Raw genomic sequence first — 12147 nt, 5'->3', positions numbered from 1 at the left:
TTGATTCAAAGCTGATACATCTTGTCAACTGACCTTTGTATTATCCAGTCAGATTTTGATTGAGTTCAGCTGCTGGTCATGTTTTGATGTATTATGTTACTGCTGTTGATGTTCTACTGCATCGCATTTGTGTCCATCTACTGAATTTAATTTGGTTTTTTTGATGACTCAATTACTTTTTTAAAAAATACTACTGTGGTAAAGATTTCATAATTACCTTCTGTCTTCATTTATGATAAAAGCAAATTGCCATCTTCTCTCCCAAAATTTGTAATACTTAAGACACATCATTCTCTAGTTGAGTCAGTATTCAAATCACAGATGTTGCTCAGATCACGCTCCTGAGCAGCTTAAGGAATTCCATGTGCTAACAAATTTGTTATTCAAATACAAACTGCTATACAGATCATATGCCAGCCTGTATCTGTATGACTATCTTCATAGCTAACTCTTCCATACCTTAATAGGTACTTTTTCCTCCCACCCTCCTAATAACCAAGTCTGCAGAGAGAAGAGACATTCATTATTGATTTATAGTTTTTCTGGATTAGGACTTATGGCTAATTGTCAAAATACAGTTTCTCTAAAGTGATCTTTCTTTTGTGAAAAGCTCTCAAAGGTTCTAAGTCCCTTTTAAGGACTTATATAAAATAACTGAGGGCTACATTTGCCTATTAGTAGCTGTACTTCAGGCAGATATGTGTACAGGCAGACAGTTTGTATACATCATACCATATAGTCATTAGCATGTAGACAATGTCTAAGGTGGCTTAACAGATGAGTTGCTTAAGAGAGGTTGGAGCCAGCCTCTATTAGCCAGACTTCTTACATTAATTGTCATAATGGAGTCCCTTTCTTGCTAGATTCTTAGGCATTGCAATGTAAAAATTATAGATGTATAGACAGTATGTATAAAATGATAGGTAAAAGGCAAGTTCTTTCTATTCTCTCTCAAACACAGGCCAGATAATTTATCTTTAGCCATTAACCACCACATATCTTGTGAATTAGTAAAGACAATGATAGAGGTCCTCAGACACCAGCCAAAGAGCCATCTCTAGGATTAATGCAACTCTTGCAGAGAGAGAAAACAGGGGACGATAGAAGTTGTAATTAAAAAGAATGTACTGTATTATACCATTCATACAGAGATTTAGTACAGTTATGCAGAATATGAAGCTACACAAGAAGTGTTTGTCCCAGTCCAGTCCCTGTCATCTTTATTTTCTCTTTTGCTATGTGAAGTGATTTTCAGTTCATTTATTGCTGAAAATGAGTTTTCACCTATATGTCAGCCTTTTTAGTTATGCTGTTGTGTTTCCAAGTGCTTTTGGGGACAAGAAGTTGACTTGGTTATTTCTGAATAACAGCTGTTCTCAACAGACCCGTAATAGCTACACTTTTACAAAACCAAGCAATCAGAAAGGAGACTGTAAAGAAGCATTGGGCAGTGCTGATTTGAATATTAAAGAATATTACTTACCGCTAACACCTGGATTTTGCCATCTGGCTGAATACAAATGCAGTTAAAATGAAATCTGATAGCTTCCCTGCATACTGCAGCAAGATAGCTTGTTAGTAAAATAGGTGGTTAAAAAATATACATATGAACACTGATGACAAGTATTGCTCTAAATAGATTATTTTGGGGGGGTTGTTAAAGCCTCTATGTGTTCAGAACCTGCACTGTTCTAGGTCTTGGGAAGATGCAAGCAAGGATTCCTTGTCCTGCAAAACACAGGTAAGTTTTTCATTGTGTTGAATAAAGCGCTGCTAGGATTTTTCTTCCCTGGAGCAGACTACAAATTTGTCTGGATTTTCAAAATCAGGGATATGGTGTTTTAGAGACCGGCTTGTTCTTGTTATACTGGGAACTGGAATACCTGCCTTCATGAAAGGCTGCCATCTTCACCAAGAAGCGATAGGCTTATTCACTCATTTCACAAAGAAAATAACACACACATTTATTTCTTATAGTTAGCTTCTCAGCCCTGGCACACATGGCAGGGATCTCAGGCCACTGATAACGGAGCTGTAAAGAAGCAGCTTGATGTCTAAATCTTATTAGAAGCTAATCAACACTTCACCCTCTGTAATTACCCTTGCAGGAAAACATACGACTGCAATTATGTAAATCAATACAGGGTAAGTGTCTTCAACTGGCAAATAAATATCCATTTTTATGATACAGTTTTAGTCACTGATTCGAGTGACATGTCAGTGTCAAAAAAAAATCTATAAAAAAGTACTTTTTTTCCCCGCCCCCTGGTCAAATCATTAAAGTCCTGACAGTTTCCCTTTCTTCTAAGTGAAACATACCTACTTTTTGGCATCAGCTCTGTTTCAGATATCTAGCACATCATAAATTAAAGCCTGAGATCCATTTAGCTTTTCCTGTAAAAACAGTTTTCCTCTCTTCTGATCATGTGAACTTTATGGGTATATATCACCAGGCTGATCATGGCAGAGCGCCACTTGCTTCTATAAGGGGCCAGTGCAAAACTGCACTGTCCTAGGGGTTCATGCAAAGTGCCAACAGTGTTGCCAAGACAACTCTGTAAAAACTGCAAGTTGCCTTCCCTTTTCCCATGTTAAGAAGGAACTGAGACTGGTGTCAGACCTATATTTTTCCCTTGGCTCTCTTTGAGAGGTCTAGCAACATTGTCACTGTGAGCAATGCAGGCTCCTTGGCATCACTGACCATGATGCGGACAATGCACTTAAACTTAGCACTGGCATCTATAGAGATGATAGGCTTGCATTTCAATGGGGCACAATATGCACCTTCTCAATTGGCAATAAGAAAAAAGTCACCATGAGCATAGGACATGGAGCATAAAACATTTTCTTTTGCAATATATACACAAGACCTCAGTTTCCCTAACAATGAATTATGTTTGTTAAAAAAAATGCAAAATTACCCAAACTATAACACTCTTGATGGGTATAAATAACCCTATTCACTTCTGCAGACACAAGCAGGGAGGCCAATGATAACACCCAAATGTCAATGGAGTCTATTCAAGCCTCTTCAAAATTAGAGGAAATACGATGTGTTAGAAAGATCAACACATCTACAAGTCTGCTCCAGGATGTTGATCATTTACCCAGGACTTAAAAAACCCCCAACTTACTGCTGAAGCTGTTAGCAGTGTTTTTGCTTGATTGTTTTCATTTTTATGAAAAGTCTTCTATACACACACCAACATAATAAATTTTTTATACATCACAGCCTTAAAGACACACCAGAAGTGTTCCATCATTTCAGCTGTTTAATAAAAAAAAGCATAAATACTGACAGAAACACTGAAAAAAAAACTGGCAAATTAAGTCTCTTCATCAATAGTTTTCTGTGTAGCTGTGCGACCATAACAGATTTCCCAGATACTTTTAAGACAGACACAATATGGCAGCTATTAAGTTTCTGTTAGCATGTTGTGGAATAGACTTGACAAAAGCTGTAGTCTGAACGGCCTAAGTATAATGTGTGCCAGCCTGGGGGAGCAGGGAATAGTCTTATTCTCCTTCCCCAAACCAGCAGACATTTTCACACATACCTAATTTTACATACATCAGTAGACTCCCTCAACAGGATTTCTCACAGGCATAAGTTTAAGTAATTCTGGGAGTTTCTACTGATTGCTCGTGTCTTATTTTTGTCTCTAGAAGGAAGCAGTTCACAAATCTTTAGTCATTAAAATATACTCTTCATCAATCATTATCCAGAACAAGCATCATCCATTCTCTTACTCTTTTTCAGTGAAATTTGAATGCCTTTTTCCAAGTAAGTGTATTTTCATGGATTTTTTACCAAGATACCTGTATTTGCAAGACATAAGTAAAATTTACCTACCTATGGATGTGAAATTATATTAATTCCTTGGTTTATAGACTTAAAGTTTCCTAGGGTGGAACATCTTATATGCATCTCAGTACAAGAGCGCCCATCTTTTTGCAGTAGTTCCACAATTAAAAGAGAAAGCAACAGGCAAGTCCTTGCTCATTCACCTTCTACTAAAGTGGGAAAAGCCAGTCCACAGGGTATCTTAGAATTGGTGACAGTTCACTTAAGGCAAAAATAGAAGGGACCTTTCAGGGGAGGAGAAATAAGTTAGAATATTTTTGGTTTAGGGTAAATTATCCTTTATAATAAAGTAAAATGGAGGCAAAGCATAGTTGGTTCATTCACATCACATGTATACAAGCCTGTATGGGAAGAAACTGTTGAGATATATAGAGTGGGATTCATGTCGCCAAAATACAATCATTCCCAATGTACCTGTCCATATCTGAGCTGGCTCACTGACCTCACTGTGCAGACAACGGAAACAGTCATTTTTAGCGTGTATCTGCAGTATTTTCAAGATCTATGCTAAAATTAAATTAATCCCACTCTAAAAATACTGATTTTTTTCCTTCACTGCTTATAAAGGGACCCTAGAGTGATTAGCTGTATACTGCAGCTACATTTAGATTTGGTTAGAGCCATGTCAATTGTTTAGTTAGGACTCAGTATTTCTTAAGATTGCTTGGAACTGAACATCCTACTATCTGTCAGTGGTGGGAGTCAGGACTGCTTCAGCAAGAGACTCAATTTCTGACTAGTGAGTGACAGGTATGAGTATGAGATTACAGTGTAGAAATTACTATCAAGTCATTGCTTCATCTTACTTATTTCACATTAGCACTATACATTCTTTTCTGATCCATGAGAGATTTGCAAAAAGAAAGTCATTATGAGAATTAGTTTCAAAAAAATAGTGCTGTATAGAGCATTTTATATACCAAAGCATGTTTTCCTGCAAACAGGAAACACGCAAGAAAAGCCATGTGAAAGACAAGCAGACTATCATAGAATCATAGAATTATTTAAGTTGGAAAAGACCTTTAAGATCATCCAGTCCAACCATTAGCCTAACACTACCAAGTTCACCACTAAACCAATTAAGGGGAGAGTAATAATTAATTTCATGTTGCCTGGCTTGGTGGCTGGATTATTTTTTAATGAAAGTAAAACTAGGAATCACTAAAGTTGGAAAGGACCTCTAAGATCATCAGTCCAACTGTAAACCCAACACCACCATGCCCACTAAACCACGTTCCAAAGTGCCACATCTACATGTTTTTTGAACTCTTCCAGGGATGGTGACTCCACCACCTCTCTGGGCAGCCTCTTCCAATGCTTGGCCACCCCTTCAGTAAAGAAGATTCCCCTAATATCCAATCTAAACCTCCCCTGACGCAGCTTGAGCCCATTTCCTCTTGTCCTATCGCTAGCTACTTGGGAGAAGAGCCCAACACCCACCTCACTACAACCTCCTTTCAGGTAGTTGTAGAGAGCGATAAGGTCTCCCCTCAGCCTCCTCTTCTCCAGGCTAAACAACCCCAGTCCCCTCAGCCGCTCCTCATAAGACCTGTTCTCCAGACTCTTCACCAGCTTCGTTGCCTTTCTCTGGACACGCTCCAGCAACTCCACATCCTTCTTGTTGTGAGAGGCCTCCAGAAACTCCATGTCCTTCTTGTACTGAGGGGCCCAAAACTGAACACAGTATTCGAGGTGCAGCCTCACCAGTGCCGAGTACAGGGGGACAATCACTTCCATGGGTCCAGACCCATCTATCCATACTGTCCCACATGTTATTCATCATAGCTCCCTCCATGGTAGGTATTTTCTCTTGGGCCTGTTAGCCAAGCGGGGTACTGGGGCTTGGCAATCATGAGTTTGATCATTGCAATCCCTTCCTCTATCTTTGAACCAGATACTGAGAAGGAGACATTGTATTCCTGGAAAAGTAGCATGCTCCCCTGAGACAAAATGCTAGTATTTTTCATCACTCTTTTCTTAGCCCCTGAATAGAGCCACAGTCTGGCCATCCTACATAACTCTCCCCCATAGTCAAGGTAAGCTTTACAGGGTTGATAAAGGGGGATCACCTCTAATATAGAAGTCTGATTCCTGAAACTGATTTAAGTACTTTGGTATTTCTGCCCTTCTATGCGACTCATCCACCATCACACATCTAAGTTTATTAAACTATGTTCTCATAGATGAGTCATAGCAGTTTACCTAATACAAAGTGTCTTTCCACAGGGTATTATGGAATTTCCTCATTAGGAGCAAGGCATGTTTAGTAGGAACGTATTATATCTAAGAGTCATCACCTCATTTCACTTTAAGAACCTAGATCATTGATTTCTCCCCAAGAACACATTGCTCAGAATAGGTGCAGAAAGAGAAGAATTAATAAAGGAATCTAGGAGAGTTAAGTGCCCAACCTCCCTTGCAGTTCTCAAAGTCTCAGCTTTAGTGATTACCAAGACCTATAACTGAACAAAAAGATCGTGCACCATGTGGGCTTGCATGTCCATTAAAAGCTTTTCTAATATGGAACCGAATGCTGGGCATTCACAACAAAATGTTGTGTTCAATACAAAACGGTTGCATGTGTATCCTGTAGATGAGACTGGCGGTGTTTTTTCAAATTGTACTTTCTCAAATTCTGAGCTACAAGTGTAGTTTACAATTAACAGTCCACCCCCACCCCCCCCAAAAAAAAAAAACAGTAGAAGGTTTCATCTACAGAAAATACTTTAAGTCTGACAGACAGAACTCAGGTGTAATACACAGGCCAAGCCAATTGAACTAAATTAAATTGTGCCTTTTGAGAAAGGATTTGTTATCTCTATTCAATTCATTATCCATGAAGATACTTCTTTAATTATTTTTACTTTACAATACTTTATGACCAACTCGAATCCAGTCATAAGCTGTGGGAATGAACATATCCACATCCTTAAAGGCATCTGAAACAAATAAGTCTATAGTTTAGAGGCAACTCTTGTTTCATGACCCACCAAATGTTTTTCTTCATTTAGTGTTTTATGTATCCAAATACTTTTACACCAAAACAGACACATGTTGCTTTAAAATATTGTATCAGTATTTAATCTTCTATTGATGCATAGCGATAGCAAAAAGCAAAATTTAAAAAGCTATAGAAATACAAAAAGACAGCAAACAGCAGTCATTAAAGTATAATGTCTATGATTAATACATAGGCTGTTAAATGATTAGTAATAAGATTAGCTTGCATCTTTCCTGCCCAATAGATACTTAAAGTAATTGCATCTTTGCAAACTGCATTATCATCACTTCACGTTCTTCATGATGTCATGGGACAGCAAGGCAAACTCAGCAGTTTCTCCTGAGCCTGCTTTGATTTTTTTCTTTAAGAATCAATTCTCTGGCTAGATGTTCTGATATGGAGGCTGCGAGCACTGCTCACAAAACATCCATCTAACTACACAAAAAATTACAAAGCATTTGTATTATTTCTCTTCAACATTTCCCAAATTAAAGATGACAAATAAATAAAAATGTAAATTGTTTGATGCAAATAATTGTTTTAATTATATCCTAGGAAAATTAACATACTTGGAAAAAGAAACAGAAAACCTTTACCTAAGGAAGTAGCATTTTGAAAAGGTAGACCCTTCCTTCTCTGCCTTCTTGACACTGTGGTCAAAATGGTTGGAATCTCGCAATTATTGCTAGGTCTGCTGCAAACTTACTGCAGGAAATGGGAATCTTTCCACAAGGTCCAACCAGCACTCAAGTCAGTTTCAGGAACAGTTTCTATGTGGGTAATAGGAATTATATATTTAACTTATTTGGAATGAAAGCAGCGAGATTTCCATTTATTCCAGATTATCATGACTGAAGCATAAATTAGCAATTTTTCAGGAACAGGTCTGTTTAAGATGTAGACTTGTGATTTCAAATGTAAGCCTGCTTAAGTCCAAACTGTTGATTCTTATCCAATGTAGATGGATAAGCTAGATGGAAGTCAGGTGGACAGCACACACTGCCCGATAATTCAATAGTACTATTTCTTGTTTGAAAAAATGCCAACTACTACTGCTAGTACTAGACCTATCCATGTGCATCTGGCGGGATAGGGCTGTGGTCCTTGAGGGGGAGGGGAAGAAAAAAAAAAAAAAAAAAGAGTTGTCCTGCCAGTATATCAGAATATTCTGACATAAGCATACTAAATATTTTTGGCTGTTATTGTCTAGAGAATCTTTATCTAATCAATACAGCTTCAGCTAATACACCTGATAGTATATAAATGGTTCCTTCTGTAAGTGGCTTCAAATCCTCACGTGTACTCTACCAGCCCAGTATTAGCTGCATAATAAAAACAGTGACATGACACTCATCACATGTTTTGAAATACTTTGGGGAAATATGAGGCAGAGCCTGTATTCCTTCAAAACCCCAAAGCCTTATATGCATCTGAAACAGTTTGAGTAAGCAGTGTGTATACCTATTAGACATTGTTTTAAAAGCTGGACCTCTACTCAGTTTGCTGCATATGTCACTTAAATGCAGAAGCTTCAGCTAAAAGAGTAAGGGACTGGATTTCCTCAGCCACACATGGACTCATGCACTGGGACTACTAATGCAAAATACATCTCATGGATGAGTACTCTTCACTGTTCCTTAAAATAACGAAGTGTTACATAGAATTCACATAAACTGTTAAGCTAAGAGCTTTGCTGTATCGTATATACTATACAATTCACGTTATAACAGAGGTAGATGAAATACTCCAGGGTACATTTCAGGCAGGCAAGCTTTTTCAAAATGTTGGAAGTACTGCCACTTAGCTATTGTTTCCTGGAAGACACAGTTTCACCAAAAGCCCAAAAGCACATCTCAGTTCTGCACAAGAACTTGCTTCAAATAAGACATCACCAAAATGGTCACTGACTGTACTCCATCAGCAACTAAGAAAATTATCTAAATTCAGCAACCAAATGTTTGCTACAAAAGGAAACCCTACAAAAAAGTTTTCTTGACATGCTACCGTAACAGCCTCTGAAACAATTATATAGAAATAATTTGCATTGTTCTGGAATCTGTAGAGAGACATGTTCTTACCTTCATACACAGAGATTTAGACACGTAACTTGTTAACAAGTGCAGTCAAGTGTGTAAATCTTTGGTTCAAGACAAATGCCTGGATGCGCTCGCACCCACAACATGCCTCCGACAGGCTGTTAGCTTTAGCTTGGAGGGTTTGACCCAAAGTGCAAATAAAAATAGCCATTTCATTAAATTTAGTGGCTTCTGAGCATAGGCACCTGTGTGCTGGAAATACACAATGTGATCCTACAGCTCTTAAATTAAACATAAGCTCAAATATTAGATAGAGATTTCTGAACTATAGTTTTCCTCTCAGTTTTGAGAGTTGTAGTCGTACCCACACATAGCAAAACTATTGATGCTGTACGCTCTTAAAAGTTTGCTTTTTCCTCCTAACTATATTACAAACAAAGAAACATTCCTGTATAGATGCAGACAAATCTCAGCGCATAGCTGTTCCTCAGAAAGACCCTGTAGCAAGTACATCCCCTTATCTTTCTTAAAGAATTAAAACGGCGCTACATCACGCAGGCAAGCAATCAAATCCCAAAACTCTGCCTGCACCAGACAACGCCGTATTGGCAGGCGCTGACTTTAGGCTGCTGCAGGAGTTTGCCAGCCTAGCTTGCTGCCTCCGAAGACCCGAAACTAGAGCTGCCTGCAGCTCCGACGGCTGCCCCAGCCCCGGGCTAGCCCCGGCGAGGCCACGCTGCAGCGGCAGCTCCGCAGGCAGCCGCCGGGGCAGCGCCGCGCTCAGCAGCGGCTCTCAGGGCTCGCCTCCCGCGCGCGGGGCACCTCACGACCGGCTCCGGTCCCGGTTCCTCCCCCCCGGGTGGTCCCGGCTCCTGTGAGCGCCGAATTCCCCCGCCGGCCGCCGGGCACGATCCGGCCCCGCACCCCCCGCCGGCCCCCCGCACTCACCGCTGAGGACGCGCCCGGCCAGCCCCCCGGGCCCGCACAGCAGGGCGGCCGCCAGCACCGCCGCCAGCCCCAGCCCGCCGCCGGCACCCATGGCGGCGGCCCCGCGGCCGGCTCCCCTCCGAGAAGCGCTCAGGGCAGGCCGATGCCCGCCGGCGGTGAAGGGCAGGGCGGGCCGCCTGGCTCCCTCCCTCCCGCCCGCCCGGCTCCGCGCCGCTGCCTCCCCTCCGCGCCGCGGCCCTGCCTATATCTGCTCCCCCCGCCCAGGGCCGGCCCGGCCGGGCGGCCGGCACCGCCCCCGCACCGCCCCCCGCCGCCCCCCGCCAAGCCCCGACGGCGGCCGGACCCGGGCCCTGCCCCCGCCCCAGCCCCAGCCCCAGCCCCAGCCCCAGCCCCAGCCCCGCCGTGGGGGCGGGCCGGCTGCGGGGGGGGGGCCCGCCCGGTTTCGGGCGGGCAGGGGAGCGGTGTCCGACGAGCGCCCGCGGAGCCGGGCAGGGAGCGGCGGGGGGCCGGTGTGCGGCAGGCGGCTCCTGCCGTCGGGGCTGCCGGCCTCCGCCCCGGGCTCCAGGCGCTCGGAGGGGCGGCTGCCCCCGCCCGCGCTGCCCGGGCGTTCGGGCTTAGGGACCGTCCTGCCGGCTGGGGAAGGGGATCAGGAGCCAGGTCCGCCTGGATTTCAGGGCTGTTAAAGGCTTGGTCGACTTTCCCGCTCCGTGTTTTCCCTAGCAAGAACAGAAAAATGTACTAGTGCCGACTTAAACATGTATAAATGCGCACGCATATATACAGGTATGCCTTCTGGAAAGTGGCCTTTTCTCACTGCCCTAGAAGATAACTGTAGTCAAATTGCACATTACTGCCACTCTGAAAACACACTGTGGTAGTTCTTTTGGACCTCTCCAAAGGACCGCTTTAAAGACTTTGTTCTTCCGAGTCGTGTTGTCAAGGGGTTTTTTTACAGTCTGTAGGCTTCTTCTGCTACTTGTGAATGCTTTGCTTTCAAATGGGATAGATCATTATAGATAGGTTTAAAGGACATCTTGTATGCAAATTATTTGGTGGTTTGCCAGTCAACTTCATCTTTCTCAGAACTCAGCTAGAGACCGTATATATGGCATATTGGTAAGTCATTTTCCCTTTGGATGTTTATAGCCGAGTTTTGAAGTCCATACATCTCAGATTACTGTGGATTTTAAAACACCTGATGGATTTCCTAGCTGCCTTAAAGCTACCTGAGATCAGTTTCTTACTAAAAAAAGCCTTGAAGTTTATAAGTAGCAATGGAAAATTATTTCAGGCACTGCTGTGTTTTGCTACCAACTTTTTCGATTTAATAGCAGAATTATTTATTTATTTGACTGATACAGGTTTCTTTTCCATGTGGATTTTAGGCTTCCCAGCCACTAACTAATTTTTCCTAAATCTATAGGTAAGTTGAGCTGTGACCTAAAACTCCTCATACTGAACAATGCATTCTGAAATGGAGAAGTTACCTGAAATCTCCATGACATCTGAGATTCAGACTTTTCTTCATGTAAAGCTGATGGTATGCAGAAAGAAAAGAGCATGACCAAAAACTATGATGAATACAATGAGCATTTTAAAATGTTTGGTAATCAAAGCCTTTCAGCTCTATATGTTTTTAACCCACTGCTGTGTTGCAAATATGAGGGAGTTCACGTTTGTCTGAATTATTCTGGATCTCAAGTGATGCCCAGCCAAAGGAGGTGGGGAAAATTAGAAAGATGTTACAAGTTTTCCAGAGTGTAAAGTCTCCTACTGTCTCAGAAATTACACTCTCCAAACTGGTGGGAATCTGATGTTGAATACCAGCCACAGACACTGAAAAGGTCTTTTTTTCTTTTTCTTATGCCTTTGCAAAACTTTGTTAGCTTGCCAGTTCCTAAAGCCTTGCTGAAATAAAATTGCCGTATATTCTCACAGCTAAAGAAACTCTCTAGGCTTCCACACCGCCATCTCTTTTCCAGTGGAATTAACAGCATGCAGAGGGAAACAAAACAAATTCTGTCTTTAGTAAATTATGCATCACTTTTTTGACATGCTTTATGCTGGTTTATTAGCCAAAACTGTATATACAGTGACTGTTTCTGGCATTCTGCTGATCTTTGCTGCACTTCTCATCACACAAGTCTCTTGGGGGGGGGGGGGGGGAGGGGGGGAGAAGGGTAAGCGCAGTTGTGTTGAGACCAAAGTGCATTTTCATAATTATCTGCAGAAACTTTCCAGGCTTGTCTTCATCTCACTTGCAGCCACTTGCTGCTTTCTTTCCTAAAGAAAAAAAA

The 12147-nt window shown here is 41.9% G+C and overlaps 1 protein-coding gene across 1 annotated transcript in view; it reads right to left on the bottom strand.

Moving 5' to 3' along the window:
* CHODL (chondrolectin) overlaps positions 1–9941 on the bottom strand; it is a 31436-nt gene extending 21495 nt beyond the window's left edge. The window contains exon 1 of the mRNA XM_075727642.1: positions 9851–9941. Coding sequence (XP_075583757.1) covers positions 9851–9941 — 91 coding nt within the window. The remainder of the gene's footprint in view (positions 1–9850) is intronic.
* Positions 9942–12147: the final 2206 nt, after the last annotated feature.

The sequence above is a fragment of the Pelecanus crispus genome, chromosome 1, assembly GCF_030463565.1.
Source record: "Pelecanus crispus isolate bPelCri1 chromosome 1, bPelCri1.pri, whole genome shotgun sequence".
In the NCBI taxonomy this organism is placed as follows: Eukaryota; Metazoa; Chordata; class Aves; order Pelecaniformes; family Pelecanidae; genus Pelecanus; species Pelecanus crispus.
Note: the sequence above shows the minus strand (reverse complement) of the source record. Positions and strands in the feature narration are given on the sequence as shown.